The sequence below is a fragment of the Leptonychotes weddellii genome, chromosome 15, assembly GCF_054177405.1.
Source record: "Leptonychotes weddellii isolate Sample4059 chromosome 15, ASM5417740v2, whole genome shotgun sequence".
Taxonomy (NCBI): domain Eukaryota; kingdom Metazoa; phylum Chordata; class Mammalia; order Carnivora; family Phocidae; genus Leptonychotes; species Leptonychotes weddellii.
In genome coordinates, this window is record NC_138383.1 from 34,271,551 (window position 1) to 34,291,750 (window position 20,200).

Below are 20,200 nucleotides of genomic sequence, written 5' to 3' on the forward strand. Positions count from 1 at the left end.
GTGAATAATCCTTTTAATGTACTGTTGGATCCTATTGGCTAGTATTTTGGTGAGAATTTTTGCATCCATGTTCATCAAGGATATTGGTCTGTAATTCTGCTTTTTGATGGGGTCTTTGTCTGGTTTTGGGATCAAGGTAATGGTGTATGCCTTGATTCTTTTTAAAACAACCACTTTCCATTAACTACAGTTCTAAATGTCCTTTAAGGTGGGAGACTTCTGCAAATAGCTACTCTCACCCGTAATCTGTTTTCTGTTGGTCTGACTCTTCAGGGGAGCTTTATCTCTGACCCCCTGTGGTGTTGACTAAAACTATAAATAGATCACCAGAAAGATTTGGGCAAGAGCCAGGTGATAGGGAGTTTTCTTTGGTTGAAGATTTTAGCATGGGTCATAGAAGAAAAAGATGAGAGCTCATCTAACACTGAGTCTGTGATCCAATTTTTTTATTACTTTGTGAATTTATGAGAACAAAAAAAATGTTCCTATGCCATCATTATTTTAATTAAGTTTGAATTTACAAATTTATGTATGTATGTTAAAATTTTTTCTTTGCCACTTTGATTCTGCTGTTATGCAACTTACAGGTCTTTCTTTGGTACATGATGTCCTTCCCACTCACTTGATCTGTTTTAAGGATGATTTGAGTTGCTAAAACACAAGGTAAAGATGTATGACCTCTTCTCATTAGAAATTACATTTTTCTATAAAAAGGAATGTAATATTTCTAAACAGCCCTTCAATAAAATTACTGCTTTCAGGTTTTTGCCTTTTTGGTTTCCAAATTAACTCATGGATAGATCACAAAAAGGAAAGTACTCTCCGCTTTACCACCATGGCTGGCCTATTGTTTTTGACTCTTGTGTGACCTCGTGAAATTATGCGACACGCTTTTCTTTTCTCATACTCTTGTGCAACACACCTATATTTCTTATGTGATTTTGCCAAAGATGAGGAGCACTATTCTTACTTATTACTCACGTTCCACTTTAGATGCTCTCTAGTCTCCCAACTCTAACATGGATACAAATGATTAGTGTCCTCCACCATGTGTTTCACAAACCAGTGTTCTGTTGAATGTATTCATGTGTTTTTAAAAAGGATCCCTTGTATCGTATGTGGGAAATGCTGGGTGAAGCAGTCAAATATGCTATTTAAGTGCAGAATTCTCAAAGCCTTTAATATATTCATGGGTTACAAATATCCTAGGGGAGGCCATGGTTTGCAGGGTTCCTCCAACCAATGTGACTTGGAACCCTATCTTTCACAAAGCATCCCATGAGGCTGGTGTTGTGCAGAACAACTTAGAAAAAAACTGAAGTGGGAGCTCTACAGTCACCTTGTTTGAAGCCTTCTGACAAGGGCTTTTCCCTTTTATGGCAAAAATCATTGCTATGTGAGGTAAATAATTATTACCAAGAGTAGTCATTAGTTTACCACATAGACTCTACTTTACTCTTAATTACAGATACCATTTTTGTCAAGTTGAAGACTGAAAAATATGCTTTGGTTACAAAAGCAGTGTTTGGCAAATTGATGGATTTCTAAAACTATGAGGCAGAAGGGAGAAGACAGTTGAAAACCTAAATTTTAGTTTGCTCTCCTACCTACAGCGGTATACCCTGCTGTGTCCTATCATACCAAATCTAATTTAGTTAGCTGTATATCCTACCAGAGGTAACAGTGTGTTCAAATTAGTCTCTAACTTCTTTGTTTGCATCTTGAAAATAGGATCTGGGGAGCAGGGATGGGGGAATATGTTATCACAGGTGCACCTTCTGTTTCACTTAGGGGAGGGGTTTTTGAGTGCTCTTTGTTGTTTTGCTTTGCTTTTCCTTCTAGTCACTGAGAAATATGACTTTATAGTTGTTCAAAAATTGTTTTGTGCTCAGTTTTTTTTCTTAATTTATTATTTTTTTTAAGATTTTATTTATTTGACAGACAGAGACACAGTGAGAGAGGGAACACAAGCAGGGGGAGTGGGAGAGGGAGAAGCAGGCTTCCCGATGAGCAGGGAGCCCGACGCAGGGCTCGATCCCAGGACTCTGGGATCATGACCTGAGCCGAAGGCAGACGCTTAACGACTGAGCCACCCAGGCGCCCCTTGTGCTCAGTTTTGATTTAAATATTACCTAAATCTAAGATTGAAACATCCCAATTAGCTTGTAATTAATTCCTTATTTATAAAATGTCCTGTGGTTAATTCCCCCTGTTAGGGGAAGATTTACCTGCAAATTGGGCATTCTCTGACTCTCTCATAAAGTAGCACTCTACAGAATCACATGTATGTTTTCTCCCAATCCCATTATCTAGATTTATTTTCTTTATGTTTATCTTTATATGAAATTATTTTCACGTGTTAGTTTCTTACCTAGCTCAACCCCATCTACTAGTCTCAGATTCTTATTATAACCAAGAGCTTCATATCATTCCTTTGAATATTAGCGGCAGCTGATATAATATTATATCAATACATTATATAGTACTTGAAAATGCACATTGCAATTTTGAAAAAAAAATTGTCAAATTATTTAATTTAAGGAGACGCTTACCAGGATGACTTTTTTCTAATTAATTGGAGCGATGTGCTGGATTTAAAAATATAGGAAAAAATAAATTCAATACCATTTTTAGATGTCTGATTATAGAAAGACCCCTTTTCTCAATGAAAGTGTAAATCTAAAGGTTTTATGAGGGTAGTATGACCAAGTAATACGGTGTTGCAAGTACAGACACAAAGGTTTCTCCTAGATCCACTCAGGACGGTTCCTCTGGCCTGTCAGCATTCTGTCTACAGAGTATTGTAGTGACGGCTGCTGGCAAAGGGCTTGCCCTCCAGGAATATAGATTCTGAGGGAAAAATTAACTCATGGAAAAGACTCTTTATGGGGTAAAAGAAAATGTACAAATAAATCTCAACAATTCCAACCAGAAGAATAAATAATTCCAGATGAGCAATCCATGTGCTTTTATTTTTTTAGATTTTATTTATTTGAGAAGAGAGAAAGCATGAGCAGGGAGGGGGACAGAGCGGGAAGCAGGCTCCCCGCTGAGCAGGGAGCTCGACATGGGGCTCGATCGCAGGACCCCGGGATCATGACCTGAGCTGAAGGCAGACGCTTAACCGACTGAGCCACCCAGGCACCCCGCAATCCATGTGCTTTTATAGTGCCTGCTATGTTAGGGAGCTTTTTATTGAAGAGATCGCTTCCTGATAGTCTTCCAGCCTCAGAAAAAAAAAGCAAGAGTCCCCACTTCCTCTTTCTTCAGTGAAGAAATGGAGGTTTTCCAAGACCACACCGGGCAATGGGGACTTAAGCTGTTGAGCAAAAGTGCTATCATTTGCCACTTGGGACATTTTTTTTCACACATTATTCAACCTCCCCAGTGTGCTTCCATGTTTTCCAGTCATCAACACTGATTGACTCATGTGGGGAAGAGCACCTCTTGAAATTGTCCTGTCGGATTAAAAGTGGTCTCAAAACCAACCGGTCAGCAAGGGTAGAGTAAATGCTATAGGCTGCCCACTTCTGTACTGGGTGCTGTGAGGTATAAGAAAAAGGCCGTCAGATGATAATGACCCTCAAGGAACTTCCAATCTGGCTGGAAGACAGAATTACTGTCTGTGAAATAAGAAGGCAGTAAATATGAATCTGTCCTGGATATTTGAGATGTTACGGTGTTTTGTTTATGTACTTGTATTGAGGTATAATTTTTATACAAGTAGATGCACGGATCTGAAGTATAGAGTTCAGTGAGTTTTGATGAGTGTGTACACTCATGTAAATCACAACCCTATCCAGATATAGAACATTTCCATCACCCTGAAAAGCTCCTTCATGCCCCTTCCCAGCCAGGCCCTCCCACTACCAAGGGCAACCACTCTTCTGACGGCCTTTACCATAAAATAGTTTTGCTATTTCTTGATCTTCATTAAAAAAAAAAAAATTATACAGTTGAATATGAGATTTTTACTTCATTTTCAAGTAAATTCATAAGTTTTATTTGTCACTATTTTGGTAACCTATTTGTAGCTATTTTACAAGGGAAAGAGCTTTTTTTATATACTTCCAATTTTCAGATAACCTGTATAATCTTTTATAGTGGCTGAGTTACTTAGATCTACATTCATGAGGTTATAGTAGATTATCACAAGATTCATAAGTAGAATCAACATCCTGTGCCAAACACAGCTTCAGCTACAAGTTTAAAAATTCAGTGTTCTACACAACTGTTTTATCGAGTATATTCATGACAAGTATCCATGGTCCAAAAATTACAAGTGTCCTTGAAATTGCTAAAACTTTACAATTATTATGAAATTATTATGAAAACTTTTGCCCTTTTAGTAGAGAAGTGTAGATACTAACTAAATTTCACAATGAGAAGGTGATAAGGTTAGATTTAACTTTATTGTCTTGGAATTTATAAACATCAGCAAACCTGCCCTATCTTTCTTTCCAAAAAAAAAAACGTTTGGGAGAGGATCCAGCATTTTATGTTAGCAAAAGTGCTTAGACAACAGCTCGTCATATTCTTGATTGTCATGCCTTAAAAGAAAAACCCTGTGCCCTTTGGTTGCGATGTTAATTTTTCGTTTTATTCTTAACTCTATACGTATCCTGTATATTCACTCTATAACTGTGTAATAGAAGGTTAGAGGAAAGAGTGATCTTTTTTTACTTTAGAAATTTTAGCAGTTTTATAATGGAATGAGAATTTGAGCAATATCTTTAAATACAGAGAGGTAAAAAGGAGAGTGGAAAATCATAAACATTTAAGAGAGAGCATAACATGAGGAAACCTGTCAGACAGGAGCAGAGCCTTAAAGAAATAAAGTTTAAAAAGGAGAATAGTGGGGTGCCTGGTTGGCTTAGTTGGTAGAGCATGGAACTCTTAATCTTGGGGTTGTGAGTTCGAGCCCCACATTGGGTGTAGAGATTACTAAAAAAAAAAAAAAAAAACTTAAAAAAAATAAAATAAATGAAAAGGTGAATAGTGGGAGATAGAAAAACTCTTGAAAGTCAGATAAAGAAATCCTAGAATCTGAGCGGCAGGGGACCTTGGAAACCTCTAGTCTTTGTACTCAAAGCAGGAGCCCCCTCTACCACACCCACATCAGGGGTCCACCTAGCTTCTGCTCATATCGTTTCTATGGGGGAGGGGAATATTACTGCTTTTCCATGTGGCCCACTCTTGTTTTGGACAGTAGTAATTACGAGGCATTCGTGCCATAATTCCATAATTCGTGCCATAATTCATAGGCACTAGGAAGGCACTGTCCATTTTTGAACATGTAGGGTTTTTTTTAAGATTTTATTTATTTATTTTTGCCAGAGAGAGAAAGAGAGCAAGCCCAAACGAGGTGGGAGAGGGGCAGAGGGAGAAGCAGACTCCCCGCTGAGCAGGGAGCCCAACGTGGGACTCGATTCCAGGACCCCAGGATCATGACCTGAGCCGAAGGCAGACACTTAACCAACTGAGCCACCCAGGCGCCGCTGAACATGTAGATTTAATGACATACTCAATATACTCAATATACTTTAGGGAATTTGGTCTGAAATACACCTACCCATTGCATTAGGAAAGGGGCAGAATGAGTCGTTTCAAATAGAGCTTACATTTTTTACAGTTTTATTGAGCTATAACCACATACCATACCATTCACCATTTTCAAGTATACAATTCATTGGCTTTTAGTGTATTCACAGAGTTGTAGATCCATTACCACAATCAGTTTTCAAAAAGAAATCCCCCACCTCTTAGCTGTCATCCTTCCAAAGCTTCCATCTCCCCCAGCCCTAGGCAACCAATAACCTACTTTCTGTTTCTATAGATTTGCTTATTCTGGATATTACATGTAAATGAACTCTTGCAATGTGGTCCTTTGGGACTGACTGACTTAGCATCATGTTTTTAAGGTTCATCCATGTTATGGCATGTATCAATATTTATTTCTTCTTGTTGACAAATTATATTCCACTGTGTGGATATATCATATTTTATTTATCCGTTCATCAGTTGATGGACATTTAGGTTGTTCCTATCATGATTAATGCTGCTGTGCACATTCATGCCCAAGTTTTTGTGTGGATATGTCTTCAGTTCCTTGTGTATATACATACGAGTGGAATTTCTGGGTCATATGGTAATTCTGTATTTAACCACTTGAGGACCTGCCAGACTATTTTCTAAAGTGACTGCATCATTTTATATTCCCACCATTAGTGTGATGAGGGTTCCAATTTCTCCACATCCTGGCCAACATTGGTTATTATCTGTCTTTTTTATTATTGTCATTCTGGTGAGTGTGAAGTGGTATCTCACTGTGGTTCTGACTTACATTTCCCTGGTGGTTAATAATGTCAAGCATCTTTTCATGTGCTTATTGGCTATTTGTATATCTTCTCTGGAGAAATGTCTATTCAAATTCTTTATTTGTTTTTTTGTCTTTTTATTATTGAGTTATATATTCTAGGTAAAATACATACTCTATTCTTTTAGAGATACAAGTCCCTTATCAGAAATGTGATTTGCAAGACATTTGCTCCTTAGTCTCTGGGTTGTCTTTTTATTTTCTTTATAGTGTCTGGGTCAATGTTTTTAGTCCTTTAATTCTTACGTGTTTTTCTTGTTTTTCCTGTTAAATTATAAAATTGTGAAATTTAAATTGTAAAATTCTACAAATCTGGAAACTGCAAGTCCTTTAGATCTCTGTTCCTCCTGTAGAATGGTATATATCTATTAAAGAATGTGTCTCCACAGCTAGCCACCTCTGCCCCTAATTAGATAATTTCCTGGTAGATGATTTGATTTCATTCTTGATGAGCTATGATGGCTTATTGGTTTGTTTTCTTATAGGTGAATCGATTTAGTAAGGTGGAAGACCGAGCGATTTTTGTTACCGATCGTCACCTGTATAAGATGGATCCCACTAAACAGTACAAGGTGATGAAGACTATTCCTCTATACAATGTAAGTGTTCTCTGCTTTCTGAATAAAGGAGTCTTAACGTGGTGTTCTTGGACCACTGTGGGTCAATAGACTGATCACTACAACCTTTCGGGCTCTAGGGAGCCCATGAATCCCTGAAATTTTAAGCCAGTCTTATGTTTTGTACAAATGTACTATTTTCTATAAGAAGGATCCAGGCACACTTGGCTGGCTCAGTCAGTAGAGCATGCAACTCTTGATCTTGGGATCATGAGTTCAGGCCACATGCTGGGTATGGAGAGTACTTAAAAAAAAGAAGAAGAAAAAAAAGGATCCAAAGTTTCCAATAGATTAATGAAGACATTTTAAAAAACAAGCATAAGGACTCTGTATTCTACGTGACCCTTCTCTATTCTTAATCCTACTACTGCTTAAATGTTGTGGCACGTAATGTATTTTCTTACTTGTTTTCAAGAGGTTCGTTTTTATAGGGAAGTGGAATTAGGAGAAAAACAGTAGAGAATTACTTCATGAAAACATTACCTTTCTTTCAGATGTAAAATTTATGCTGTTTCCAGAAGTTCTTTTCACCAGTATATTTTGCCTCTGATCTAAACCCACTCAGTTGTCTTCCATGGGGTTTTCAAGTTCTGTAATCATTTCTCATTTGAAATATGAAATTTGGTGGATATCTCCTTGAATCTCAATATGATTTTTTTTTTAAATTTTTCTCCTGCTATATGTGGTCTGCTTTACAAGTGACTGTCTGTTCTGATTCTTGAGAAAGATCCTTCTGACTAGGAGATCTTTTTGAGTGTCAGGTGATTTTTCTGTATGCTAGTTCCTAAGGAAGGAGGTCTATTTGTCCAATAGTAGAATCTATGAGGAGTATCATTTGAAGATTATTTTAAATCCTTTTGGTCTCTGCAAAAGGGAACAGGAAACATAATGTTTTGTATTTCTGTATTGTTAAATCAGGAGTCCTGTTGATTGTGAGGTACAAAGAAGGCAAACTTTTCCTGGCTTTGCTAAATGATTTAGAATATCACTGCAGGGTTGATTATGGGGTTGCGATTTGTCTCCATTACACCCCCCGCCCCGCGCCCTGTACACACACATGCATCCTTCTCTCTTTCAATAGAAAGGCTAACGGATTGCAGCTAAGAAGAAAATTATATTCTAAGACACTCTTGATTGTATATGGTCTTCATAGCAAACACTTGTAATCTCACATATCAATCATCGTTTAAGCCTAATAACTGCAATCTTAAAGTAGGAGATGAAGGAAGATACAGGAGAAAATCAGGTTTTGTCAAAGTCAAATGAAGTGTGGAACCAAACAAAAAATAAATTGCGGACTGTTTTATTTCTTTACCTTCTATTAAAGGGGAGATCAATCAAAGCACTTGATACAAATTCAATAAATAGCTAAACAACCCTTTGAACTGAAGTTATTTTCCCAAACTGCCATCCTTTTTCATGTTGACTGGTATGCATTTATACTCACTGTTCCCCTTCATCAGTAGCATGGTTGTTAATGTATCAGTAATATCATCTAATATAAAAATTAATGATGTTTAACAATCACAGTAAAGGTAAACAATATCAATAGGATGGGTACACACTATCATGGATGCTATCAGTACTCTGCCCGTGTTTCCCTGTATTCCCTTATCATTTCTGTGCACACCAGCCTAACTTCCACCAGCCAACATCCTTGTCCAAAGGCTGCCCTTAGGCTGCCAGAACTCATTTTGCCTGCAGCCTACCCACAGGTGGTAGCTGATTTAACACTGGGCCCCACTGGCCGTCTTCCCATCCCCGTACCACCTCCCCACACCTTGCCAGCGTCCCTGCACCTCCCAAATCACTTCTGTGTGTTTATCAGCCTTTATCTCGGGGTCTGCTTTTGACAGGAACCAACCCTGGAGGAGTGGCTGCCTCTTAGGAGGGACCAGGTTGAATGGGATAGGGGACTTCCAACCATATCTGTAAAACGGTTTTTGAGTCTGAAACAAATATGGCAAAATATTAAGTATTTATAATGAAAACATGAGTCTTTGTTATTTTATTCTTTATACTGTTTGCATGATCAGACTATTTTGAAATTAAAAAACAGTTTAAGACAAGGAACTTTAAAAAAAATGATAATGCTAATAAGAGTAATGCAGAAAGTGGGAAGGGAGAAAGGAGATGATGTTGGTTTTAACCATGTTGAGTTTTTTCAGGCACCAGTGAAACTTGGAAGTATACAATCCACAGATAAATTGGAAGTCTAATAGAGGGGGGAAAGAATTCAGCACTTAAGATAAAAATTTAAAAGCGGATCCACGTATAATTGGAGGCTGAAATTATGAGTCTAGAGAGAGAAAGGGGGCAGATGATTCAAGAACATTCCCTGTTAAATGGTGAGGAAAGAATCGCTGAAGGAAATGGAGTAAGAAGGAAATCTCTCAATGGGCCTCCATTTGCTCCTCTCTTTCATGTGCTGAATGAATTGTGGCTTCCCTTCAGTTCCATAGGTTATGAATTATTCTAGGAAAGAAAAGAACTATAGGAACGTTGTGTTTCAGAATCAAGTTGGAAAGTTTCCAGAAGTAAGAGTAGTCGATAAGAACAGACAGCTGAGGGTCCCACACTCCTCCTTCTGCACAGGCTCCTTTCCTGTCTCACTTAAGCTTTTCTGGCTCCAAGGAACAGATTGTGACCATACACTCTCTTGAGTAATGTTTTGTTTTTAACGAGGATACACATGGTAGTAAGGGAGAAGAATCTCACAAAGACCCGGGAAAGGCTACCATTCAGCATTTAAGGCCACTCTCCGGGACCCTGTTATCCTCGAGCTCCTGCAGCAACACAAGTGCTTGGAGAGTCTGCGTTCCTGCCATTTCCTGGGGCTCTACTTCTCTCTGGGTGTCTTCTTCCTAACAGCATCCTTGCCAGACAGCACAGGCTAGCACGAGGCTGGGGTCTACATGGGCCAACCCAGGAAACCACTGGAGTGTCATCCTGCAGTAACGTATCCAACACAGTCTCCAGCAGAGTCCTCACCATAGCAACCAATTCTGCATGACCCACGTTGGTACCGCAGTTCCTTCTCAAGCACTTGTTCATCTGTGTACCCTCTTCCCTGACTTTTCCTAGTATAGCATGGATAATTACTACAGTTCATTTAGGGCATGATTGATCTCACCGCTACAATCTTTGACTACTGTCCTTAGGCCCAAGTCATCTTTGGACCTTGGTCACAGATCACCCTGGGGTGGGTCATCAGGAGAGAAGTGCTTCAAATAGGCCAGCTTCATCAGGCATCCTTGGGTCCTTGGACTCTTCCCACTGACTCCTGTTCCAATCTCCAGGATGCTAGTCTTTGTCAAACAGGGCCTAAATCGTGCTCATGGATGCCCATCATGGGTGAGAGTTTCGGCGATGCTGTCGTTTGGCTATGTGTCTAATCAGCTTCTAAACCTGGTCTTCACCAGTGCTTTTTGACAGAATATGTTTCCTTAACTGCTTCCAGCCAGCAACATGAAACCAGTATTTGTTGTTTTCCTAATGCACCATTAAAAGTACTCAACCAGTTTACTATCTTTACACCTCCCAACCCATTGAACTTGTATAAAGCAGGAGCACCTAAGTGCCCCAGGCACTTAACTCTAATGGGCACATCTGCCAGCCTCCAGGGGCTTGGCTGTGATAGAGTAAGTGACTGCTTCCTCCCTACAGACCGGGGCTCTGCATACTGGGTGGAGAGCTCCTCTTCCTTGTTGACGGGCTGCAAACAGGGGCACATCCCATCTGAGAGTGGTTTGTGGCAGCATCCTCGTGCTCATTTCTTTCTGCTAGGTCTTGAGGTGCGATGAACAGACTTCAGGAGACTCGCATAATGGGGAGTTACACCTGAGTTAGAACAGCGGTGCAGGAATTACCTTCATTTGGGGTTTTAGCCAGCTATAACCAGATTGTCTCGTTACAACCTTTACAGTCTCAGTGACTAAACTCTTCATTCAATAAGTGATTACTGAGAACTTATTATGTGCCAGACATATAGGTATTGTGGCACGGAAGCATTAAAATAGTCAAAATTTCTGTTCTTATGGAACTTCAGTGGGGAGCAGCGGACTCTACGTTTATGTATATATGTGTGTATATATGTGTATGTACACATGCGTGTATATACACACATGTACATCATATAATCCATTAGGAGGGGATAAGGGAAGAAATAGAATAAGGAAGGAAGATAGAGGATGTGAGAGTGGTTGTAATTTCACATAGGGTGATCAGGCCTCGCTGAAAAGTTGACATTTAAGCAGAGACTTGAAGGACCTAAGGAATGAGCCATATGTTTACTTGGAGGAAAAGTATTCGGGGCACAGGGAACAGCTAAGACACAGACATGAGCAGGGAGGAAAGAAAGAGCCTTCTGGGAGCTGGAAATGACCAGCTCCGTAGCTTGAGCTGATAGTAGTTATACTTGTGTATACATATGTTCAAATTCATCAGGCAGTCTCCTTGAGATTTATGTACTCTACTGAATGCGTGTTATATATACTCAGTAAAGGCAGAGGAAAGGGGCGCCTGGGTAGCTCAGTCGGTTGAGCGTCTGCCTTCAGCTCAGGTCATGATCCCAGGGTTCTGGGATCGAGCCCCACATCGGGCTCCCTGCTTGGCAGGGAGTCTGCTTCTCCCTCTGCCTTTGCCCCTACCCATCCCCACTCATGCCCTCTCACTCTGCACTCTCTCCTCAAATGAGTAAAATCTTTTTAAAAATAAAATCTAAAAAAGGGGGGAGGAAGAAAGCTATCTGTGAAAGAGGATAGAGGAGGGAGGGTAAGCCAAAGAGAAAGGTGAAGTAAACGAGGCAGGTGATCACTGAAGCCCCGGGGAGATTTGGACACATGATGACACGCGAACCATTACTGTACAGTGTGTGGAACATATACAGTCACATTTGCTCTCTCCTCCATCTAAAGAAGAGTACGTCCCGCTCCCTTGCGCTCGGAGAGGCAGCCCTCCGCTGTTCCTCGGGGGAGAAGAAGCCACTAACTAAACCAGGGTGGGCACCTGATTTCAGGGAAGCCAGTAACCTTGGAGATGGCCCAGGGTGGAAAGCTCTAAACTCTACCTCTGTTACAGACCCTCTGTGTTCCTCATATTGATCAGATGTGCTGCTTCTCATTTTTTCCAAGGTCAATTTTGCTAGAAACCTATTGTATTGATTTCATTACCTTTTCATTGACCTCTGCTCTTGTTTTTCCTTCTCCAGTCTCTAGATTTACTCTGTTGGTTCTTTTTCTAGCTTTTTGAACTGAGGGATTAGCTGCTCTCATTTTAAAATTTTACTTTTTAAAAATGCATCAAAGACTGTAAATTTGTGTTTAGAAATGGCTTGAGCTGACATTCACATGTTAGAATATGCGGTACTGTCCTTGTTGTTCAATTCTAATTATTTTGTCATTTCCATTGTGAGTTCCTCTTTAAGCCCTGTGGTTGAGTGGTATATTTTCAAATTATCATGTGTGTGGTAATGTATGATACGTGTGTATGTGTTTTCTGTAGGACAGAGGGAAGTCCACAGACTTTAAGTTCATCGACTGCTCGTGAGACAATCTGTTTCATATATATTTTAACGTCTCCAACACCTCAGGAAGCTGTTGCCCTGCAGTCAACATTCTACTGCACTGGCAGTATCCCTACATTATTTTTTAAAGATAAGAATTCATCAGATCTTTATCTGTTGTATTGTTTCTGTCAACTTAAAACGTGTTGCAGAATTTAAAACAGCATTTAGGGGGGTGCCTGGGTGGCTCAGTTGGTTGAGCATCCAACTCTTGATTTGGCTCAGGTCATGACCCTCAGGGTCGTGAGCTCAAGCCCCCACAGAGGGCTCCACGCTCAGTGTGGAGTCTGCTTTTCCCACTCCCTTCCCCTGCCCATCCCTTCACTTGCTCTCATGTGTGGGCACACGCTCTCTCTCTTTAAAATAAATAAATCTCTTTTTTTTTGCTTTTCTTTTTTTATTATGTTAATCCCCATACATTACATCATTAGTTCTAGATGAAGTGTTCCATGATTCCTTGTTTGTGCATAACACCCAGTGCTCCATGCAGAACGTGCCCTCTTCAATACCCATCACCAGGCTAACCCATCCCCCCACCCCCCTCCCCTCTAGAACCCTCAGTTTAAAAAAAGAATTAAAAACAACATTTAAAGAGAGAACTAAAATTAAAATCAAAAAGAAAAAACAAGGATAACCATTTTTCACTTTATGACTTAGAAATCTTCTCTGCCATTGCCCCATTATTCACTCTTACCATATTTCTAACAGGTCAGAACAATATTATTAATACCCTGTGTCAAAACACAAAACAGTCCCAGTCCTGTTTCTCTTTGAAAATGAGTGTCTGAACTGGAACTTAATATATCTTTGCTGTTTTATTCCATTTTTGGTGACAGCATCCCATGAGAACAGAGATTTTCAAACTTTTTCATGAGGCTTGGAATAATTTAAGTAAATCTGAGATCACTGGATTAGCAGACCCTTGGGATATCTTATTGGCATGTGGTGTGTCCCCTACCAGCTGTTCACATCTGGGCAAGTATTTTAACTTTTTTAGTAATGTGTACCCTACATGCAGAAAAGTACACAAATCTTAAGGGTAGAACTTGATGAATGATCACAAAGTGAATTCACCCATGTAACCGTCACCAAAGTCAAGATACAGGCCAGAGGCCATGATCTCATGACACCCTTCGTGTTCCCTCCAAGTCACTATCTCTTCCTTCCTTCTCAAAGACATAATTTCGCTCATTTCGAACTTCATTCAAATGAAGTAAAGTTCTATGTATCCCTGTTTGTGTGGCTTCTTTCAGCGCTATATATTTGTGAGATTTCTCCATGTTATTTCATCTAACCCTAGCTTGCTCATTTTCATTGTTCTGTAGTATTTCCTTGTGAAAATATACCACAATTTGTGTATCCATTCATACATTGATGGATGTTTGAGATTTTTTTTTTATTCTTATGCACATCTTTTAGTGTTTACGTGCATACATTTACGCTGGACAGATACCCAGGAGGGAAACTGTTGTAGATAATTCCAGGTTTCCAAGGCAGTTGCACTGACTTACACCTCCACCAACAACATCTGACAGTTCCAGGTGCTCCCATGTCCTCCCCAATACCAGCTACAGATGGTCTTTTAAATGGTCGCTATTTTGGTAGGTATGTGGTAGTTACACATTGTAGGGGCTTTTCCCAGCTTTCTTGAGATATAAATGATATATAACATTGTTTACGTGTAAAGTATATAACGGGTGGATTTGATATATATTGCAAAATGATCACCTCCATAGCATTAGCCAATAGCTCCATCACACCACAGAATTACCATTTCTGTTTCATGGCAAGAGTATTTAAAGTCTACTCACTTAGCAACTTTCAAGTATGTAATACAGTATTATTAGGTATCATCACCATTGCTGTACAGTAGTTTCCTAGAACTTATTCATCTTATAACTGGAAGTTTGTGCCCTTTGTCCAACATCTCCCATTTCCCCTACTCTCCAGCCACTGGTAACCACCACTCCATTCTCTGTTTCTGAGTTCAGCTGTTTTAGATTCCACATGTAGATGAGATCATATAGTATTTCTTTGTCTGGTTTATTTTTTTTTTCCATTGGGTATGATGCCCTCAAGGTCCATCCTAGTTGTTGCAAATGGCAGGATTTCCTTCTTCCTCGTGGCTGAATAATATTCCATTATGTATATATGCCACATCTTTATCCATTCATTTATTGATAGATATGGATTGTGTTTTTTATTTGCATTGCCTTATTACTAAGAAGGTCTAGCACCTCTTTGTGTGGGGTCATTTAGATGCCTTTTGTGAAATGCCTGTTCAAATCTCTTGCCCATTTTTCTATTCAGTTGTCTTTTAAAAATTAATTTCTAGTTCTTTCTGTATTCTGCATAAGTGCCCATTGGCAGTTAAAGGTGTTGCAGATATTTCCTCTGACTCTGTGACTTGACTTTTCATTCTTTGAATGGTGTCTTGGAACAAAATGTTTTATGTTAATGTAGCTCAACTTACCACTTTTTTCCTTTGAGGTTGATGCAGTTTTGTTTTTGTTTAGGAAATCATTCCCTATCCCAAGGTCATGAAGGTATTCTTTTCTGGTATATTCTGTATACTTCATTACTCTACCTTTCACACTGATATCCACAGTCCACTTAGTATTGATTTTCGTGTGTATGTGAGGCTATAGCCCTTCATTCATGTTTCCTCATGTGGATAAACTGGCCTAGCACCAGTCATTCATATCCAGATCCTTTCCCTTCAATTTCACCTTCCTCCCAACGTATTGTTCTCACTAGCTATATCCATATGAATGGAAAGAGAGCTGAGCATGGTGGTAAAGCAGATCTCATCAGAAGCAACAACTTAACATTTATTCATTTTCTTTGTCAAACTGTCAGATTCCTTTGAGGGTCTGATAGTTTCAGAAGTGAATGAAGCCCATACCCTGTCATGGGGCAGTCACCACTCCACTATGGTCCATGTGGCCATGCCTGAGTCCAGTATGCCAAGTCTTTGGATTCACCTAGAAAAAGCTGAAATCTGTATTTTATGTAAGTCTCCTGATTAAATGCAATGCAAGCCAAATAAGACACATCTGTAGGCCCACAGGTCACCTGTTTGCTAATACTGTTTTAAAAAGATCTTGGGGTGCCTGGGTGGCTCAGTTATTTAAGCATCTGCCTTCGGCTCAGGTCATGATCCCAGGGTCCTGGGGTCGAGCCCCACATCAGGTTCCCTGCTCGACAGGGAGCCTGCTTCTCCGTCTCCCTCTGCCACTCCCCCTGCTTGTGCTCTCTCACTCTCTCTCTCAAATAAATACAATCTTAAAAAAAAAAAAGATCTTTACTTGTCATTTGTTATTTTAAATGAGCTATACCCATGTGTCTTGGCCTCTTCCATGTCAAACTTTAAAAATGTTAAAATCTATGTTAGTGTTTTCTTCTAGATTTTACGTAGCAGAAACAGTAGAAACACTAACCATTTCTCACTTAGAGAAAACTATAACTGGGTATGTGCTTTAGAAGGATACATTTTCTACTTCAATTAGCAAGGAAGAAAAGGAGTAAAGGAAATCTTCGGTAGAGGGTCTTTATTGTCTTGAGAACTTCCTGTCTCCTCAGAGTTCAATGCTAATCCCATCCCTCTGACTTTGCATTATAAAATTTTTAAATGTATAGAGAAGTTGAAAGAATAGTACAGGGAATACCCTAATGCCCTCCACCTAGATTCAATGAGGGTTTATTTTTTGCTATATTTGTTTTATCTCTCTTTGATGATGCTTTGCCACTAAGATAATCCTGTATGCATTCTCCTAAGAATAAGGACTTTCTCCTTCATAACCACAATACTATCTTCATATCTAAGAAAATAACATTTCCATAATGTCATCTGATATCCAGGACATATTCAAATATCTTCAGTTGTTCAAAGAATGTCTTATACTTATTTTTAAAAATACTACCTAGGTTCATATTTTAGAGTTACATCTCTTTTAGTCCAGAACTGTACCACCACACACACATCCTTTTTTTCATGATGTTGACTTTTTAAAACAGCATTATTAAATTATTATTTGCTATAATGGCTGAATTGTTGCTCCCCCAAAATTCATTGGTTGAAGTCCTAACCCCCAGAACCTCAGAATGTGGCTGTATTTGGAGATAGGGTCTTCAAAGAAGTAATTAGGTTACAATGAGGTATTAGGGTAGGCCCTAATCTGGTATGACTGGTGTCCTTATAAGAAGAGGCAAGACCACGTGAGGATGGAGAGAGAAGACAGCCATCCCCAGGTCAAGGAGAGAGGCCTCAGAAGCACCCTTCCACACCTTGATCTTGGACTTCTAGCCTCCAGAACTTGTTTAAGCCATCCGTTCTGTGTGGCTCTGTATGGCTGCCCTAGCAAGCTAATACGTTTACTTACCATAAAATTCACCCATTGTAAGGTACCATTCAGTTACTTTTAGTAAATTTATGCAGTTGTGCAAACATCACACAATCCAGTTTTAGAACATTTCCATCACCTGAGAGAGTTCTCTTGTGCCCATTTGCAGTAAATCCTCACTCCCAACTTCAGCCTATCCTTTTACCTTTTCTAGAAACTTGATATACACGGCATCATGCAGCACGTATTGTTTTGTGTGTGACTTCCTTCACTCAGTATGTTTTTGAGGTTCATCTGGGTTGTGCCTTACGTCATTGGTTTGTTCATCTCACTGCTGAGTCCTACTCCATTGCATGGATAGACCGTATTTCATTTCTCCATGCACCAGTGGATGGACATTTGGCTGCTAGGTGCATCTGCATGTAAGTCTTTATATGGGTATATGCTTTTATTTCTCTTGGGTGGCCATCTAGGAGGGGAATTATTCCATCATATGGCATTTGTTTAACTTTGTAAGAAACTACCAAACTTTTCCAAAATGGCTGCTCCATTTTACATTCTCTCCAGCACATGGGATTTCTGGTTTCTCCACATTCCCACCAACACATGGTATGCATGACATTGACTTTTTAGAGTCCAGAACTGGTCTCATCTGGATTTATCTGTTTCCTCATGGTTCATTTAATTTATTCTCCTAGTCCCTGTATTTCCTATTAACCAGCAGTTAAATCAGGAGGTGTTAATTTTATTTGCACAGTACGCTTCCACATTCTTGAGATGATACCTTGCATCTCAACAAAAGTGGCATAAGTACAGCCAACTCTGCCTTGTGGATCATCTTTGGATGTTTCATTGTAGCCAAGCTACTATTACGTTTTCCCCACTGTGGTCTAAATTTCTGACCGCTTTTAGAATAGATACCCTATGTTTTTCCTGTGAACAACTAGAATTTAGCATAAAAATAAAGATAAATATCACCATCAAATAATTACATATTGATAAGTTGCCCATCATTCTATCAATACCTGTTATTTTCAGTTTCTTTTCCCAGTCTATTTGCATAACCAAATTCTTCCAATACTTTCTTCTTGATTTTTTTTTAAGCTTTTACAGCTTAATCCTCTCTCGAAAAGTCTACAGTCTACATAGTCCCTGCAGGTCCCCAGAGCCACCACAGAATTTTTACTTCTTTGTGCCAGCGCCAGCATTGGCCCTTGCAGTCCCCCTGACCACCTTCATTCTGTTCTCGTGTTCTTTTTGCTATTTTCTTGAGGTCTTTTTCTTCTCATATAGGCGATGTCTTGCAAGTCTATGTTTGGGTTCATTTTCCTTCTGTAATCCAAGGAATTATAAATCGTGCCAAAGCCAATTGGCTTGCCACCACCAAAATGCATTCTGAATCCAAATACAAAGATGACATCTGGTGTGGTCTTGTATGTTTTGGCCAGTTTTTCCCAAATTTCTATCTTAGGTACTACGTTGCCCTTCTGGGGTGGAGGGTGTTTCTGCTAAAGTCGTCAGTTCATCATGAACTTCCTGGTTCAGATAGTTACTGTGTTGTGCATAATGGCAGTCAGTCCTCAGGCAGCCAGGGAGGGAAAGCTTGATATTTCTTATTTATTTCTACAACTGTTAGCTCTCTCCCCCAAACCCTGGCAACCACTGATCATTTTACTGTTTCTGTAATTGTGCCTTTTCTAGAATATCACATAATTGGAATCATATACTTTGTAACCTTTTCAGATTGGCTTCTTTAACTTAGCAATAGGTATCTGAGGTTCTCGCATGTCTTTCCGTGGCTCATTTCTTTTTATTGCTGAATAATATTCCAATGTGTGAATGTGCCATAGTTTGTTTATCCATCTGCCTATTGAAGGACATCTTGGTTGCTTCCAGTTTGAGGCCATTATGAATAAAGCTGCTAAACAGTCACATGCAGGTTTTTGTATTTATTCAGTTTTCAAATCATCTGGGTAAATACCTACCCATGCAATTGCTACATCAAGTTTGGCTTTATATGAACTGCCAAATTGTCTCTCAAAGTAGCTGTACCATTTTGCATTCCTACCAGCAGTGAATAAGAGTTCATCTTCACCAATTTTCACTGTCTACTATCAGTTTGTTTCAATTCTAGCCATTCTAATAGGCATGTAGCAGTATCAAGTATTCTTCTGTTACCCTAAACTACATAGCTCAGCACACTCTGGGGTCCCAGCTAATCTCTACAGGAATCACTTCCCAGCTCTCTGTCATTAATTGGTTTGTGTTCAAGAGACAAAGACCGATACTCATGCAAACCTAAACAAAATATAATTAAAATATAAATTTGGCACCTTTTTTCTCTTCCATTAGCAAAAATTATTCAGCTGGTTTATCATTTAGCAATGATTTCAGTCACTCTTTGTAGGAAATATAAAAATAGGAAATCATGACAGGTTTTGAGATGAGTTTCAATAAACACTGTTCTCACAAATGGCATGGTCAGGTAATTATAAACAGCAGTCTGAGAATGAGACATTCAAGTTGCAGGTGACTCCTTTCTTAGCCACAGAGTGGCTTTCTTTGTACAAATAGTACAGAGTTGGGATAGCGTTTCAGCCAACTGGATTCTGTGTTACTGTCAGATTAGCATCATCCCCCTTGAGTCCCTGTCTACCCCGTATTTGTAAGTTGTGATATTGAATTAAAGCATTTCCAATGTCAAGAAAGGTTAAAATTTTTTACAGGGGATAGGAGGGTCAGAATTTGAATATTTTGCAAAGCTGGGAGACTCAGGGTTGCTAGGCTTGATATGGAGAACAGTCAAGAAGTAACCTACCTAATTAGTAATATTGTATACAGAACTTTGATCACAGCCTCTTTAACTCTGAGAATCATCCTAGAGATCACTATAATTGGCTGGAAAAGATTGCACCCCATGGCTGAGGCAAGTCGCCTCAATCAATGAGCTTGTGCCATGTGAGTTCATAGGGACATGGACTCACCCCAGCCAGCACTCAGGGAGCTGGTTGTCAAGATCGAGTTTAATCTGCGTAAACATAAAATCTGTTCACTGGTTTGAGGTGAGACTGTATAAACTGAAATATTTAAGCCGACCTAGGCTGGAACACCTCTTACCCTTTTGTGGTGAATTTTGTTAGTTTTGCCCGGTGGGTTGGTTTGAAGAATGTTTGAATCTGTCCACTAATGCTGTTTGATATAGTCCCTTTTTATTGGTGTGGGCTTGATGGCCAAGGAAGTAGCCAATTAATTAACAAATACCTCCTTTCGTTCTGTGGAGAATACAGGCAAGCAAGGGCGA

The 20,200-nt window shown here is 39.5% G+C and overlaps 1 protein-coding gene across 3 annotated transcripts in view; it reads left to right on the top strand.

Moving 5' to 3' along the window:
* MYO1D (myosin ID) overlaps positions 1 to 20,200 on the top strand; it is a 319,454-nt gene that overhangs the window by 184,822 nt on the left and 114,432 nt on the right. For all 3 annotated transcript variants that reach the window (XM_081805376.1, XM_081805377.1, XM_081805375.1), the window contains exon 20: positions 6,862 to 6,975. In XM_081805376.1, the coding sequence (XP_081661502.1) occupies positions 6,862 to 6,975 (114 nt within the window). The remainder of the gene's footprint in view (positions 1 to 6,861; positions 6,976 to 20,200) is intronic.